At 42.9% G+C, this 18,279-nt stretch overlaps 1 protein-coding gene across 1 annotated transcript in view; it reads left to right on the top strand.

The window, feature by feature from the left end:
* TAFA4 (TAFA chemokine like family member 4) overlaps positions 1-18,279 on the top strand; it is a 185,630-nt gene that overhangs the window by 42,968 nt on the left and 124,383 nt on the right. Inside the window, exons 2-3 of the mRNA XM_027039204.2 lie at positions 2,213-2,349; positions 8,547-8,662. Of these exons, the coding sequence (XP_026895005.1) occupies positions 2,336-2,349; positions 8,547-8,662 (130 nt within the window). The 5' untranslated portion in view covers positions 2,213-2,335. The remainder of the gene's footprint in view (positions 1-2,212; positions 2,350-8,546; positions 8,663-18,279) is intronic.

The raw sequence follows: 18,279 nt of genomic DNA on the forward strand, positions 1-18,279 counted from the left end.
GAAGTAAATGCTTTTGGTGCCATGTGCGAAATTATTCACGCTCTTGATTGCACTCAAGTTTGGAAGTGACACGAAAGAGTTAATCCTTTGAAGCCAGCGCCTAGGGTACACCCTGGGAAAATCTGACCGAATGAGTTACTGTCCAGCCTAAAATTAAACTCCTGGCTCCTTGTCTGGCATACGAACGATGAGATCACATTTCTTTTCACTGATGGGTCCATTTTTTAATGAATTGAAAAGAAGAATCCCCAGTGGTTCCTTTTGTGTGAAGAAAACAAGATAAATATTAGCTAGGAAAGGTCATTTTGGTTTCCAATATGTGGGAAGTTCATTATGATGGATTCTGATAAATTATACTGTGTATTTCTTTCCGATAACAGAAGGTCACACTGTGCCCTTGGGTGGACATCAGGACAAACATACTTAATAAAGTTGGAGGATGTGGGACATGAACAGTTTCCAGTATTTTTTCCCCCAAATACCTTATATTTGTGCAGTTATTCAAAGTCTCTTTCCTCTTGTTGAGCTGTTCACTCAAGGCCGACTCTCTTTCCTTAAGCCCCAAAGGGGTGGGTCTGTGTTCTTCAGTCAAACATGTAATTATCTTTAGGGGCGTCTAAAGAAGAGAAAAGGCTCAGTTGTGCTTTGTGGCCGGTTTGTAATAGGTTCACTGTGATTCTAAAGTAACTAGACTGTGTTGCAGTGAACATTTTTATCTCATGTTTGCAACTGTAATATTTACTGATGCACGTCCTCATTTTTCTCTGATCTCCACCACTGGAAGGGATGCCTTTAACTTAGCAATGTTAAACATGGTGTAGTTTTGGGGCGCCTGGGTGGCTTACTTGGTTGAGCATCCGACTGTTGATTTCAGCTCAGGTCATGATCTCATGGTTCGTGGGACTGATCTGCTTTGGGATCTGTGCTGACAGTGTGGATCCTGCTTGAGATTCTCCCTCTCACTCTGCCCCTCTCCTGTACTCGCTCTCTCTCTCTAAATGAATAAATAAACTTAAAAAAAAAATGGCGTAGTTTCAAGGTCCACTTCCCCCCCGCCCCTTTGACATGTCTTTGGTTTGGGATCATCTGAATCCTTGCAAAAATGTTTCGCTGAGTGGAAAAGTCCTTTGAGGTCTGTGCATTAAAAGACCGTGTTGGATGTCAATTAGGGAATTAACAAGTGTTCTTTGTATTTTGGTGTAATGGTTTATTTTGGAAAGACGTTTACCCTCTTCGTCCCGTTAACATTTTTCGAAAAGGATCCTCACAGATTGTCTAGCAACATTTTTAGGTTTATGCCACACAAAGCTAGGAATTCAGATCTTCATGCTGGCTTTTCTTTCTTTCTTTCTTTTCTTTTCTTTTTTTTTTTTTGGTATTCTTTTTTTTTTTTTAATAAGAAATTTATTGTCAAATTGGTTTCCATACAACACCTAGTGCTCATCCCAACAGGTGCCCTCCTCAGTACTCATCACCCACCCTCCCCACCCTCCCACCCCCCCATCAACCCTCAGTTTGTTCTCAGTTTTTAAGAGTCTCTTATGTTTTGGCTCCCTCTCTCTCTAACTTTTTTTTTTCCTTCCCCTCCCCCCCATGGTCTTCTGTTAAGTTTCTCAGGATCCACAGAAGAGTGAAAACATATGGTATCTGTCTTTCTCTGTATGACTTATTTCAGTTAGCATAACACTCTCCAGTTCCATCCACATTGCTACAAAAGGCTATATTTCATTCTTTCTCATTGCCACATAGTATTCCGTTGTGTATATAAACTACAATTTCTTTATCCATTCATCAGTTGATGGACGTGCTGGCTTTTCCACTGCGCTGTGAGCTTGGGCAAGTTGCGGAACTCTTGGAATGGGCCATCTCCCACTTCATTTTCATCCCAATGTTAAAGAAATGGGGAGAATGGAATTTTGCATCATGAATGGTTTGGGATCCTCCATCAAATTTTGAATGCCTTTGCTGCTGAGAGAACTTTTCCTTTAAAATTGTGTTCTGGTAACCACATCTGTGGCTAGTGAGCATAGGATTCTGTATCCTTTCCCCCTTGTGTGTTAGGACACTTTACAAATATAGATGCATTCCGTTGCCTACCACAGTCCTGCAACTGCAGATTTCACTGTAGAAAACAGTATTTTGCTACCGGAAATCTGTATCCTTTCAACATTAGAATGCTAATGCCTTGCCATCTTTTTTGTTTCTTAAATAGGTCTTCCCGAGCTAAGATAATTTTTTGGAACTGCAGAAATTGTTGGCGATAGCTACAAATGGGAATTTGGAGTTGGTCTGAAATTCATCTTGAAATAATTGTGTTTGACTGGAACCATATCTTATGAAGTCACCAAGGTAAAATGATTTTAACAGATGCCTAGAGATGGTTTCTTTATGAAGCATCGAGGATTTAGCAAAACGGAGTATCTTAGAGTTGATGATCCTTTATAAAAGGTTTCTTTTACGTTGAATTTTTGGGTATTTTGGGAATCCAAGTTTTTCAAATTTTAGCTCTCATTTTTGAAACCATTTCCGTCTGTAAAGCAGTGTCTTGGCTACTTGGTAGGGTGACAGGCGAAATTTTAAAGATAAGCCAATTTTGTTATACTTTTGAACAAAATGTTCAATGTGGAAGAAATTGAAGTTGAAATATTATGGTAGATGTAGTAGGTCAGAAATCTTTTTACTGGGGGTCTGGTTTATTGACTAAAATAAAGAAAGACTGTTGAATGTTCACTCATCCCCAGGCCTTTTTCCAGACAGCGACAGCTGTTGTTAAGTAAATACCTGTTGTAGGCACCGGAAACGTCTCCCAGGAACCTGCTACATAGAATTGTCCTTACAAGAAAATGGATCAGGGATCATCCCCTAGGATTGGAATGGGTGCCCTTGAGGCTTTGGCATTGGGGTCTGTTGTTGGGATCCAACCAGGTAAACAGAAAAGGCATTCTGATAATGTTGGACAGAGGGAATTGAATTCAGGGAATATATGTAAAGGGGGAGTCAGAGAAGTCAAGCAGAAGGTGTGGAGGCAGCCCAGGGATAGGGAACAGTGGGAAGCTACTACCATCCAAGGCTCGTAGAACAGGAAGGAAGTCGTGTTTGCTAGCACCTGGGAAGGAAGTTGTGTTTGCCAGCACCTGGGGGAAGGGACCCTCGGTGGGAGCTAGAACCATAATGGGCCTTCTGGCAGGAACTGGCACCATGGAGGAGAAATGACCCCTCCATAGATCCTGCCCAAATTGGAGAAGGTGGGGAGAAATACCCCTATCCTTTTTCTTTCACTCTCCAGGCTCTAGGTACCATCTCCTGTTGGTTAAAGCCAGCTGATGCAGGGGCCTGGAAATCGCATCCAGTAGGAGTGACCCAGGGGAAGGGAAGAGAATGGATCTTAGGTCAAAACAGGCTCTGGCAGGGAGAGCCTTCATGTATGAAACCACTTCCTGTGACATTTTAACAAGCATGGTGTGGTCTCTTTATAGCTCTGAGGATGAGTCTTCTCTTGAGGATGACTCCCCAGCCCCACAAAGTAAATGAGGTGTATTCCATGTGCTGTCTTCTGTTTGAAGACGGACAGTAGTGGACACTACAATGCCCCGCCCAGATCCCCCTTTAGGAATGAAGGATTTATTCCCTCACTGTTGGGAGTGCTGCGGAAGGTGGCCTACAGCTTCTTTGAATTATCCTCAATTCAAAGAGCCCCCTTGCCTAAAATTACCCCCCTTTTTAGGGGCGGCTCATATCCAGTGATGGACCAACATGGAAAAGGTGTGGCCCTTCATGCCAGCTTGGGACCACTGAGAACGGGCATCTCAGCTGTGGCATTCTCTGCTGGGTTATCTGAGGCCTTTTCCTCCTTCTGTCCTGCCTTCTCCCCTCCCTTTGCCTTCCTCCTCTGTAGGTGGTAACCCTAGAGCACCCCTCAATTAATTCTCTGCTCAAGCAATTCCCAACCTTGATACTCAGAGAATCTCAAATATACTCTCCAAATTTGGTAAGACCCATTCAGACAAGTTTAGGTGATAAAGAGACTGATAAACAGATGGAAACCAGATTTCACTTGTACATTAGGTAGGAGAGGTTATAGTTCACCTGAAAGACCCAATCTGAATTTGGAGACTAAATTGGGTGGGACTTAGTGGTTAGAGACAGGGGAGCCAAGCCACAAAGCTGAAGAAAAGTCTTTAATGATACTGAGTGGAAGGTAAAGAATTAAGAAGCCAACGGGCATCTGGAAATTGGATTAAGAATAAGAGGGTAGGGAGGTGGGGCGCCTGGGTGGCTCAGTCGGTTAAGTGTCCCACTTCAGCTCAGTTCCTGATCTCACAGTTTATGAGTTTGAGCCCCGCGTCGGGCTCTGTGCTGACCTCTCAGAGCCTGGAGCCTGCTTTGGATTCTGTGTCTCCCTCTCTCTCTCTGCCCCTCCCCTGCTCACACTCTGTCTCTTTCTCTCTCTCAAAAATAAGTAAACATTAAAATTAAGGAAGAAAAAAGAATAAGAAGGTGAGTTTCAGAACCAGGTTGACTCTGATGGGTTTATTTACAAGGAGAGAGAGCAGTTCATACTTGAAATTCTCAGCAATGTGACTCACATCTCAGAGAATGGATCGTGGATACACAGACTGGGCAGGGGGGGATTCTGGTCTTCAGGTCAGTCTGGTACCTCTGAGGAATGCCAGCTGAAGGAAAGGATAGTGAGGGAGAGCACGTTCCCTTTGGGTAACATTTTCCTCGGAGTTGAGAGCAGGTCCTGGCTGTTAGCAAGAACACAAGGACCTCAATTATATGGGCCCAAGGAAATGGATTTTGCTGATAACACACAGTTGCTTGGACATCATGCTTTCCCCAGTTGAGCCTCTAGGTGAGGACATGCCCAGAGGACATTTTGATTTCTGTCCTGTGAGTCCCTGGGCCGAGGACCTGGCTAGAATGTGCCAGACTTCTGACTTAAGTGCCCTGTGAGATAATAGGTCCAGTGTCATTTTAAACTGCAGAGTGTAGCAGTTTGTTATGCAGAAACAGAACACTAATACCCCATTTATCTGATTCCTTAAAATTCTCCCTTTTGGGGTCACTAATTGCTGCCAACTGGAAGCCAAAGTGCCTGATCCAGCCTGCAAATGTGTTTTACTTGGTCTGTTCTGCACTCTGTGTTTAAAATAAGACAAATGGAGTTAGTTGCCAACATATAAAACGTGCTGATCGCATACCAGAGTCCATTTTCTCTTGAAAAGTTAGTCCTGGCCTCCCTGGGCTCACATTTCTGGGCTACAGTAACAGTCCGGGGTGGCAGCCGCTGTCCCTAGCTAGGGCTCCCCACTCGCTGCCACTCCCAGTGCCTCGGGTCTCGCCAGCCTACGCTCTCACTTGCAGGCATTTGAATTTTTGACACTTGGGTTCGAGCTTTTGTAACAATTAGGTCAGTAACTAATATTGGAGTTAACAACTGGAATTTAAAAAAAAATTTAATGTTTATTGTATTTTATTTTTTTATTAAAAAAATTTTTTTTAAACATTTATGTATTTTTTGAGAGACAGAGACAGAGAATGAGCAGCGGAGGGGCAGAGAGAGAGGGAGACACAGATTCTGAAGCAGGCTCCAGGCTCTGAGCTGTCAGCATAGAGCTCGACACGGGGCTGAAACTTGTCAACCACAAGATCATGACCTGAGCCAAAGTCAGACACTCAACTGACTAAGCCCTCCAGGCACCCCACAACTGGAATTTTAAAACACGATGGGTTGGGACAAAGCACTTTGCCCACAAATTCCACAAATACGGAATTTTGAAACTACATGCTTTCCCCCGTTAGTAATAAATTAATAATCAATTCCCTAAAATGATAATATAATTAATTACAGTTGATTCTTGAACAACACAAGGGTTGGGGCACTTGAGTCCTCCAAAACTTAACTACTAAGAGCTTGCTGTTGACTGGCGCACCTGGCTGGCTCAGTTGGTTAACAATCCGACCTCAGCTCAGGTCATGATCTCACAGCTTTTGAGTTCAAGCTCCATGTTGGGCCCTGTGCCGACAGCTCAGAGCCTGGAGCCTGCTTTGGAATCTGTGTCTCCCTCTCTCTCTCTGCCCCTCCCCTGTTCACGCGCTCTCTCTCCCTCTTCCTCTCTCTCTCTCTCTCTCTCTCTCTCTCTCTCTCAAACATAAGTAATAAAACATTAAAAAAAAAAAAGAGCCTATTGTTGACTGGAACACTTACAATAAACAGATGGGAGAGATAGGAGATGGGGCTTTGAGAAATGAAGGCATGTGTAGGGCCTTTACAGCAGAGAGACTTGATGTCCCCATGTTAGTTTAGAATGCTCAGGATTTCCAAGGCGACGGGCAAAACAAAGTCAACACTTGGTGCCTTTTTAATGCCGAGTTGTTCAAAGATGATACTGGAACCTTGCCTTCCCCTGGCTGCTTCAAAGGCAGACGGTGTCTCCTGTCATTGAGGAAGATGATACCTTTTCAACAAGATCTGTGTGGCTGAACTGGGAGACGCCAAGAGAGAAGGGTGGGGGTAGAACCTGTTCTCTGGAGTATGATTTGGATGCTAGGTGCCCAAGGCAGTGCTTTCCCTCAAGCACAGACTCAGGGCTCTGGCTGAGGTGATGCTGGTGGTCATGGGATCTCAACCCTTCCTTCCAGAGCTTTAGGAATTTCATCTCTAGTGAGGCAAACCGGAAGCCAAGCCCATGGGCCTGTCTTTACTGTCTGTCCGTGAGTGTTGATACATGAACTACATATATGAAGGGGATTCCTTTGATCCACTCCAGTGAATTATATCAGGGACAACATGACTCATGTGCCTAATACCACTGGAGTTTCACATGCCAACCTCTCTGACTTTTGCTTGAAAAAGTTAATTAAAAAAATTTGAAATAAGTCGATCACGTTCTATCTAATGTCCTTGTCATGTCAAAAAGGGCAGGAAATTAGGGAGATGTCAACCATCCTTCAATTAAAAAGAAAATTGGGGGATGGGGCACCTGGATGGCTCATTTGGTTGAGCATTACACTCTTGATTTAGCTTCTGGTCATGATCCCAGAGTCCCAGGGTCATGGGATTGAGCCCTGTGTTGGGCTCTGTGCTGAGTCTGGAGCCTCTTAAGATAATTCTCTCTCTCTCTCTCTCTCTCTTTGCCCCTTCCCCCCAGCTTATGTGTACGCTCTCTCTTTCTCAAAAAAAAGGAAGAAAGAAAGAAAAGAAAATTGTGGGGGGAGAATGCATTTTTGATACCTTCTTTTAATTTCCTTTGGGTTTTTTTTTTTTTGAGAATAGTAGACTAAACATCCACATGAACTTGTCTTTGGGCAACTGTTTTGATATTGTCCATTCATATGAACCTAGGTTTATTTATCTTCCCAGCCTTATTGAAATATAATTGATACATAACCTTGCATGTGTTTAAGGTATACAATATGTTGATTTGATAAATATATATAAATTGCAAAATGGTGACCACCATAGTATTGGCTATCATCTCCATCCTGTCACATTATTACCATTTCTTTTTTGTAATGAGAACATTTAAGATCTACTCTTAGCAACGTTTAAGTATATGATAAAGTATTGTTAGCTGTAATCACCATGCTATACCTTAGGCCCCTGAATTTACTAATTTTGTAACTGAAAAATTGTACCATTTGAACAATATCACCCCCCCATTTTTCTGCCCTCCCAACCTTTGCTAACTACAATGTTTCTCTGAGTGGCTTTTTTAGATTCCATATATAAGTGTTATCAAATACGATTGGTCTTTTTCTGTGTGACTTGTTTCCCTTAGCCTAATGTCCTCAAAATCGATCTGAATTTTGCAAATGACAGGATTGCATTTTTTTCATGGCTGAATAATATGCCATCATACATACATACCACATCTTCTTTATCTTCTCATCTGTTTTTATTTTATATTTACCTATTCTTGCCCATATTCCCACCAAACTTTGAGGCTGATAATCATATATTAATATGTATATATAGTATGTAGCCAGGAGAGAACTCTCAGGCTGAGTGTGACAATTTCCATGGTTTCTTTGAAATGCAGAAACCGTGGTTATTTTATTTGAATCCACCTTTAAGTATGTAACTTTCTCATTTCATGATATAAAATAGTATATATACCCCCATGTTCTATCAGGACAAGTCAAGGTATACACTGGGGCTTCATAAATAGACTTAGCAGTTGTATTTGCCAGCACAGAGACTGATGCAGGGCTCGAACCCATATGCCGTGAGATCATGGCCTGAGCTGAAGTCAGCCACTTAACCGACTGAGCCACCCAGGTGGCCCTAAATAGACTTCTCACTGAAGCACATTGCTAACATGAAAACTCGTAATTACAAAAAGTGTTCATTGCACATTGAATTAATACGTGGTGCAAATCAGATGTAATTGGCCTTCACTTTCCTTGGGGGGAGAAGAAGTCCAGCACTGAATATGTCCTGCAGCTTTCTCCCAGTTCCCCCCCAGAGCCTGTTGGCATGTTTGCCCCAGGGCCTCACCTCACTGAGCTCTCGCTGACTTTGTGTCCTGCTTTCTCTCCAGGATGAGAGTCTATGCTAAGTCAGTGTTACTGTCACACTGGCTCTTTCTGGCCTATGTGTTAATGGTGTGCTGTAAGCTGATGTCCGCCTCGAGCCAGCACCTCCGGGGACACGCAGGTAAGCCCTTTAAGCTCATGATATGCCACTGAGATCAATTAATAAAACCCTTGCAAACGTCAGAGCCCATGTTTGAGACACAGGTAATTGACAAGAGCTTTTGATGGTGTATAAATAACGGGAGAAAGCATGAAATAATCAGAGCAAAGCAGTTCAGTGGTGTGGTGTTTAAAGAATGTTGCTGCAGACATTTTTTAAAGATGTTTTCCAGGTTTGTTCCTTTTCCTTTCTTGAGTACATTTCCATTCTTACAGTGGTTTTTCTCAAAGAATCCCAGAGAGCCAGCAGCACTTTCTTTGTGCATGTATTACTGCTGTAGCTTCCTTTGAAGGCAGAACATCTTTATTGGTAAACTTAAACACTTCCAGGGCTAGAGCGAAGCTTTCAGATAATCTAAGACCTTTTCAACATGTGTGGAGAAACGATGGTGAAGGGTTTAAAAAAATGAAGAAGAAAGGAAAGAAAAAAGCAGTGGTAGCTTTTGTATGGGACCTAAAATAAAACGTGTCTAAAGTTTTAGAGTATCATCCTCATAATTTCTAGTGAGACCCTGGTCTATACTTTGCTTATTTCTAAAAAAAGATGAAAATAATCAGTTAAGTATCTGTGTGTGGTTGTGCAGGTGCATGTGTGTGTTTGTGTGTTTGCCCCCATTCCCCTTTCCTTGTTACATCTACATTGAAAGTGGTACATACTTGGAAAGCCCACAGTGAATTGTGTTTTCCTGAGGAATTCACGTTTGTGGACTTATTGCCAGGTAATTAATTTACTGTCTTTGCTTCCATAGTTTGAGGCGTGGCAATGCCAGGCTTGCTTTGACGGCTTAGTGACAAAGTGAATATTGAACCCTTAAACCAGGTATAGGTCAGAATCGTGAATTCTCTCCCACAGGTCTTGTGTGTAGAGTTTATCAGATATCCCTACCTTCAGATGTGTAACAGGTTGTGCGTTCCACTCTGTTATTCTGGTATTTAAAGGTTAAGACATAATTTTAGGCTTCAGATGAGTTTAAAAATCTCTCACGACTCAATTTTCCCTTCTCAAGCGAGAGTTCAGAGAAGAAGGGAAAAATAATTGAAATTTTAATGAATCAGCATAAAATCAATACCATTTGGCTGCTGTGAAGTGCCTACAGCTAGCTGGTCACTGCACTGTGTGTCTTTTGATGAGCTTGTTCTCAGGGATAGAGTGTGTGAAGTCATTAGTCTTATCTGTTTAATTCGTATCTCTTTTCTTGGGTGGAGGTTGAGAGGGTAGCAGTCAGGCAAACCTTTCAGTGGGGCAGGTTATCAAGTACAGATTTCCAGACATCCAGGAACTCAGCTTGCGGCACTGTGTTGGAAAGTGATTAAAAGTTGAAGGAAACAGAGGATGTGACGGAACCTTCAGTTTTTATCCATGTGGCAATCCTCATGTCTTTGAATTTAGAAAAGGTGCAACCATAGGGATCGATCTAAATTAAGATTAGAATTACATACACAAGAAGTAGGGACAGGATCTTCCATATGAGCAAAGACTCAACAGCAATCAGGACAGCAAGAAGTCAGAGCAAAGCCTTGGCAAATTCTGCTAAGGAAATGAAATTTTCATTCCTAGGTGATTTTATTTGGATTCTCAGCACGTGCTTCTTGGCTTTTGGGGGCTTCCTCCATCTTTGTGACTTAAATCCCTCTCACCACTTGTCCAAACAACCATCAAAGGAGCCAGGACTGGTTCCCTCCTGCAGGGGGCTCTGTTCTCTTATTCTTTTACCGTGTGTGTGTGTGTGTGTGTGTGTGTGTGTGTGTGTGTGCATGCGCGTGTGTGTGTGTGCGCACGCGTGCGCGTGTGTGTTAGATATAAGATATAGAAAGAGATTTCTTATGATGTATTGGCTCACATAACTGTGTAGGCTGAGATGTTCCATGATCTGTAATCTGCAAGGTGGAGGGATTGGATGAGGCTCTGACACATTGGGCAGTGGCATCTACTCAGTCCGCCAATTTAAACGCTAATTGCTTCCAGAAACACCTTTACAGACACACCCAGAAATAATATTTTTTAAAAACTATTTATTTTGAGAGAGAGCGAGTGAGTGTAAGCAAGTGGGGGAGGGGCAGAGAGAGAGAGAGAAAGAGAGAAAATCCCAAGTAGGCTCTGTGCTGTCATCATGGAGCCCAACCATGAGACCAACAATGAGACCATGACCTGGCCCGAAATCGAGAGTTGGGGGCTTACCCATCTGAGCCACCCATGTGCTTCAAGACATGCCCAGAAATAATGTTTAATCAGGTATCTGGGCATCCCATGGCCCAATCCAGCTATTACATAAAATTAATCATTAACAGCTATCCTTCTGGAAAAAAAAGAATGTGTATACCAGTATGTGTGTATGCACTTACATATTATTGTGCTCCTTGTTTTGATTTTTTTTCCCATTTAACAATAGAGTTTGTAGATTTTTTCATGTGAGTGCTTATAGATCTATTACTCTCTGTCACTCTTAGTGAGGACTCTTAGTCCTCTATGGTATGGATGTGCCATAAATGATTTGACCACTCCCAATTTTGTGGACACTTGGCTTCTTACCATATTTATACAATTGTGTATGTTCCAACTTCAGATGAATTCCTAGTAGTGAGATATTGAGTTAAAGTGCATGTAAATGCATTAGTGAGAGTAGCCTAATTGCTGTAACCAAAAGACCAAGTACACAGAATGGCTCAACAAATGGAAGTTTGGTTTTTGCTTATAAGTCTTGGGGGTAGGAGGTAACTACGTCAGCCGGGTGATCATTCTGTACTGCAGTCTCTTTGGAACCGACAGTGGATGGAAGTACTATAACTTTCAACCTGTGGCATCCCAGGTTGTCCTAGAGTGGCCTCTATTCTAGTCACCTGGGAAGGGAGATGTGCAGGGAAAATTCACCTGAGAGGTGTTAATGGGGTGGCCTAGAGGAGGGCTGCATCACTTGCACCGTCCTGCCATTGGCTAGAGCAAGTGGGGGAGGAGCAGAGAGAGAAAGAGAGAAAATCCCAAGTAGGCTCTATGCTGTCGTCATGGAGCCCAACTCTTACTCGATCTCACCAACCATGAGACCATGACCTGGCCCGAAATCGAGAGTTGGGGGCTTACCCGACTGAGCCACCCGTATGCTTCAAGACACGCCCAGAAATAATGTTTAATCAGGTATCTGGGCATCCCATGGCCCAATCCAGCTGATACATAAAATTAATCATTAACAACTATACTTCCAGAAAAAAAAGAATGCGTATACCAGTATGTGTGTATACCAGAGGCCCATAACCACACCTTACTGCAGAGGAACTGGGAAACACTTTAGCTGCGGGTGCAGGGAGACTAGCAGAACCTGAATTTTGGTGAGTATTCAGCTTCTGACCCAGCACGTTAATGTTTCAGTAGTGCCAAAGTGCCCTTCGAAACTTTTGGACTTATTTATACTTCCACTAACAGTAATTGTGTGGTCATGCCCGTTTCCCCAAACCCTTGTCAGTGCTTGGTGCTTCAAGTTTTTTTTTTTTTTTTAATGTTTATTTATTATTGAGAGAGAGTCACAGAGCGTGAGCACAGGAGTGGTAGAGAGAGGGGGAGACACAGAATCTGAAGCAGGCTCCAGACTCTGAGCTGTCAGCACAGAGCTCGGGGCTCGAACTCACAAACTGTGAGATCATGACCTGAGCCGAAGTCAGTCGCTTAACCAACTGAGCCACCCTGGCGCTCCATTGGTGCTATCAGGTTTTAATTTTTCACCAACTTGTGGGTTGTATGGGCTTGCATCTGTTTTTGACTGACAACTCAGTGTGCTGGTGAACTGTTTGTTTTTATTTGAGCTACTGTATTCTTTATCCACTTTTCTTATGGCTCTTGTGATTGTTTACTCATTGGTTTGCAAAAGTTTTTTGTAGACTGGGCACTTTGATAATCCCCTCCCTCATCCCTTCACTGTTCTCCCTTTTCCCTCCCATTCCGGTGAGGCTGTGTGTGTGTGTGTGTGTGTGTGATGGGGAGGGGTTGGGGACTGGTAGAAATTTTCACTAATGACCTTCAGGAGAAGCAAGTCTGTGGTTTTCTTCCTAGCATAAGAGCTCCGCTGATAGAAAACTCAGAGTCAGAATCAACAGGAGTGGGGTGGGGGTGGGGGAGGCGGTCTGTACTGAGAGGCTGAGAAGCTCTAGTCAGATTTTTACTCCGCTCTGGATGTAGGCAGCTCCAGAGCAGGAACAAGCCGCAGAGGGTTAACTGCAGAAGCCTGTGCGTGAGTGTCCAGAAGGACTCCTGACGCTGTCCCAAGGGCTTTGTGTTTGGTGCTGGCCAATTAAAGGAGCTGTGGCCCCGGGAAACCCTAGTTAGAAGTTTATTGGATGCTTTTAATGGCTTGGATTAGGAGAGTGGCTCATTGATGGTTGCATATAAACAAGGAGAGTTTTTTTTTTTTTTAACATTTTTTTAATGTTTATTTTTGAGAGAGCATGAGTGCGGGAGGGGCAGAGAGAGGGAGACACAGAGTCCGAAGCAGGGCCTAGGCTCTGAACTGTCAGCACAGAGCCTGACGTGGGGCTCGAGTTCACGAACCACGAGATTGTGACCTGAGTCGAAGTCAGATGCTTAACCGACTGAACCGCCCAGGCGCCCCTAAACGAGAGTTCTTACAACGACTCTCTAAGATGGTAGGGAAGAAGGTGTGACTCACCCCACTTTTGCAAGATGAGGTGTTAGGTGTGGCTTGCGGTTTTCATTTCAGTTCAAGCATTAAGAAGCCAAACCTAATAAAACCCCACCTACTTTTCCTAGGATAGGTGGTGGGGGTCTTTCTTTAAGGCACATGGCATTCATGGACAGAAGTCCACAAGTGGTGTTTCTAAGGAATTAGAAAACACAAAAGACCATCCTTCTTTGTTTTTTAAGGTCTTACTTGATGTAATGATGGAGTGTGAGACCACATGGACTTGTGTAGCCTCAAGCAATAGAAAAGGTGAAAGGGTCAACTGCTAGATCAGTTTCTTTTAAAAGAAGTCAGAGTTAACTCTCTTATTTCTTCAACTAGCGATTTGTCTTTTTCTTCTTTTTCCTCTTTTTTTTCCTGTCAGTAGCACCGTTTCCCCGCAAGAGGGCAGCAGACAACATGATGGAAAGGTGCTGCCAGCTTCAGAAACTTGAGAAGCTTGTGGAATTAGTACTGGGGGGATCTTTGCAAAAGTTTCGTCCAGTGTAGACATGATGAGTTTGGGATGATAAACACCCTACGACCTTGAGATTGATTCCTAGGAGAAATTGGACACTTCAAAGAAATTTACAATTCCCCTTAGAAGTTGGATGCTTCTTCTCTGATGTAACATCATAGCTTCTTTTCTGATGTAACAGACAGTTAGGAACGTAGGTGCTGCTGATTTGCAGATTCATTTCAGTGGCTCTATTTCCCCAGGGAGCTTTAAGTATGACCTGTTTTGGGGTTTTAAATGACAGCAGATGCTGTGGTGCTTAGCTGCTATTTAATATAATCTGCTTTGGTGTAAAGCCTCCTATGTGCTATACTCTGTCCAGGTGTAAATAGGCCCTGACTAATTGGAACACACGTGAGAATGAAGCCATAAAGGGAACCAAGTATTTGGACTCTCAAGTCAAATATAATCCTGATTCTGCACGTATGGCTGTGTGGCTTTGTCAAGACCACTTAACCATTCTGAACCTACTTCATCGTCTGTGAAAATGGAACGTTCTATGTATTTACCTTACGAGGTTATGGGGATGACAGAATGAGAAAAAGTAGGCAGATGGATTAGCACATAGTAAACACTCAATAAATGGTAGCTATGTATGTATTTAGAGGCATCCAGAATGAGAGCCAGTCTGGAAACTTTCATCTTTGAGGAACGGCTGGGAATTGTGTCAGTACAAGGAGATAGATCAGTGCCTTGAGAGGTCAAAACTTTATCATGTACAAGAGAAAAAGGCTTGTTTTTCATGGTTCTAAAAGGCTGACTGTGATGAAGAGCATTGCTTTATGAAGACTGATGTTTCGGCTCAACTTGAAGAAAGCAGGAAAAAAGGTATTTCTAACAAGGCTGCAGGAAGCTGGGGACAGAGTGAACTGGAGGTGCTGGAAGCTGGTCGGGTGATGAGAATTGTGACAGGTCTGAGATCTCCCCCTACTTGCCAGCTAATGAGTCCGCCAGTCACAGTTTCCTGGGTGCTGGCAGAAGACATGAAATGCCTGGGTCAGATACAAGGGATTGTACTGTTCGTGGTGCAGTGAGCTGTGGGAGTTTCACGTGTGCTTGGTTCCCCCTTCTGTACTTGGGTGGATTATCAATTCGGTTTGGGACTTAGTCTCCTCTGTGAAGTGGAGATAATAAAATATAAAGAAAGAGTCCCGTTAGGTTTGTAACTAGGGGTCCACCACAGGCATACTCTGTTTGATTGTACTTGGTTTTCTTGTGCTTTACTGAATTGTTTTTTCTTCGTTCCTTTTCTTTCTTTTTATCTTTTCTTTCCAATTGAATGTCGTAATCTTGTGCAAGGAAGTGTACTGGCACCATTTTTGCAATAGCATTGGCTCATGTCACATCTTTGTGTCACATTTGAGTAATTCTTGCAATATTTAAAACCATGTCTTTATCGTATTATGGTGATCTGCAGTCAATCAGTGATTATGACTCACTGAAAGCCTGGATGATGGTTAGCAATTTTTGTAATAAAGTATTTTTAAGGTATGTACATTGTTTTTTAGACCTAATGATAATGTGCCCTTCATAGACTATAGTGTATTGTACGCATAATTTTTATATGCACTGGGAAACAAAATCCTTTTGTCTTTATTGTGTCGTTGACTTTATTGCAGTGGTCTAGAACTGCCCCTGCAGTATCTCCGAGGTATGCCTGTATTCACGTCTTGAAAGTGCTAAGAATTGTGTTCCACAGTTAGTGCTCAATGTTAGTTGTCTTTATTGCAACCTGCCTTCTCCTTTTAAATGTATTCTATTTTCTAGCTACCTGTACTGTCGAAATTTATGGTAATTTAGGTGTCCTGTTTTCCGTATTATAAATGATGATGAAAATTTGAATGTTGTTGTTCTGTGATTTGGTGTGTCAGGGAGCAAGAATATCTGGTCCCCTCAAGGTCCTTCTAGCTGGATTAAGAATCAGACTGACACGAGACAGATAAACAGGAGAAAATAAAATTTAATAGGCTATGTACGGGGAATCCATACAGACATGGAAGTTACAAAGCCAGGCAAAATGAGGTATGTCCATCATTCTGAATTAAGAAGTGGGTAGGGGTCTGGGCCTTCAAAGAGAAGGAATGCAATCCTTAGGAAGAATGAAGCAGTAAATGTGCGGTAAACAGATGTTTGCTGGGATACTCAGGAACAGTGGGTTATAGACAATGTTCATGGACCAGGCCTATTCTCCCTCTCTACCATACCTGGTTCGTATCGTAACGTAGTTACTTCTGGTGATAGCTCTCTTCCTGGAGCAGGTCTTCTATCAAAAATCGTTTTACAGAGTTTTCACAGGGAGTTAAAGAGCGTTACTTAATCCACTGGGTCTTGATTGCTTTCAACTCAAAATAACCTTTATGCCAACGTGGCGCATCTTGGGGGTGGCCAGCCCTTAGCCCCTACAGGTGCCTTGTGTTATTTTTAACTTAGGATAAATCGAAGAGTAGTTATTGAATCTAAGTTTGAGCTCATGTTTCTGGCTCCTATAATGGCTGAAATTTTACAGGAACTCTGCAGGTACTTTTGATTGGAATGACTATTTTCGCCCTAATTTTCTGTAAGAAATGTCTTTCTTTCCAAGATAACAACTAAGTGGGGAATGCAACTTCTACTACAGGAGTTATTTTGATGAGGCTCAAATGCAACTTACTTGTGAAAACTGCAAATAATAAAGCTGCATATGTAAGCTACTATTGTTTACTTTGCAGACTAAAATGAATAGTACTTATACAGATGTTTGGAAAATGATTTGCCTGTGTTGCCGGAGTTCTGACACTAGGGGGCAGGCAAGGCTCAGAAGAGCTCAATAGCAGAAAGCAAGCCTGGTCTACTGCATGGTGGTCCAGTAGAAATATGAGAGCTGCATATGTAATTTTAAATGTTCTATAACCATGTTAAAAAGTTGAGGGAAATAGGTGAAATTAATTTTATGAATACGTTTTATGTAACCTAATATATCCAAAATATTATTTCTACCTGTGGCCCTGGCCACATTTCAAGGGCTCCATAGCCACATGTATTGTGATAAACAGCACAAGCTAACACATTGGGTCTGAACAGTACTTCCTGAAAGATGAGAATTATGAGTTATTTGCATTTTCATGGGTCAATTGTAGGGCACAATGTTTTATCTGTGTTTTTACTTAATTTGTTTTTATGTTGTATTTAGTCCCCCCCCTCCCCCCCAATGACTACTTCTAGGTTTAGGGAAGATGCTAGGTAAGTGGGGTTTGTGACCTCTGTTCATAAAGAGTGGGGAAGATCGTTCCATTTCCTCATCACTGCCTATGTGACCATTCTTTGCAAGAGAGTACTTTTAGGAAGAGTGAAGTCTCAAAATAGTTTGAGATAGAGTGTGTGTGTGTGTGTGTGTGTGTGTGTGTGTGTGTGTGAGTGAGTGATGGCTCCAGCCAGTCAGTCTTGAAGATACTCCACGGACAGCTTCTTTTGACCAATACTGGGCATTTGCCCCTCAGGGGCAATCTGATGATGCAGTTTCAGTACGGTTTCTTCCATAATTTCCCTTTCCTCCTCCTGCCCCACCTCCAGCGAATGGTTTCTTTATGTATGCAGCTCCACAGGCAAATCCTTTGTTTTATCAACAAGAAGAAGGATTGTGGAATGGTCAAAAAGCCTCTGTTTGGGCGGTGATTGATAAGGGTGTCTGTATGATGATGCCTACTTAATTCTCTCTCTGAGGAGCTATTACACGATCAAAGGCAGAGGCTTTTCACCACAGCTGCGTTGCGTCTGAATCTTGCCAGGTGGAGCCCAGGCAACTGTATTAGCTAATAGCTACCTGGTGAGTGTTCAGGCCTGGGGCCAGAGATGAGAATCACTGATTTGGAAGGAAAAACAAAGTGAGACTCTCGCTCTTACCAAGCTCTGGTTTCATCCAGGCCTGTTGAGTCTCCATTTTAGCCTTAATGTGCCACAGCTGGGCTGATAGAGGGATTATTTTGCCTCTAAAACGGTGACTTCCATCTCCACTTTTCCGAAGGACTGTGAATAAATACTCATCTTGCACCGGCACGGTCATTCCTGGATGCCGAAAGCCTCTAGTGTCCAATCACCTACCTTGTACCCTACATTGTTTTCCTCCAGCGCCATCTTGATGGGCTTTTCAGAACCTTGGCATTTAATAAGAAGGGAAAGGAACAGATTACACGAGGTGTTAGTCCCCGGCTTCTTCCGACGTCCTCAGCTCTAAGTCGAGTCCCAGTGCTGTCGGCAAGGTCAGCCTTGCAAAATGCCTGACAAATGAGCAGGCTTCACATCGTTTTTCGAGGGAAGGAAGGGTTGTTTCACTGACTGGAGAGAAAAGGATTTCAGTTCCTTAAATGAGCTGGGGAGTCACCCTACTTGGCAAAGCAGGCTTTTCCTTCTGCCCCCTTTTGA

This window comes from Acinonyx jubatus, chromosome A2 (assembly GCF_027475565.1).
Source record: "Acinonyx jubatus isolate Ajub_Pintada_27869175 chromosome A2, VMU_Ajub_asm_v1.0, whole genome shotgun sequence".
NCBI classification, from domain to species: Eukaryota; Metazoa; Chordata; class Mammalia; order Carnivora; family Felidae; genus Acinonyx; species Acinonyx jubatus.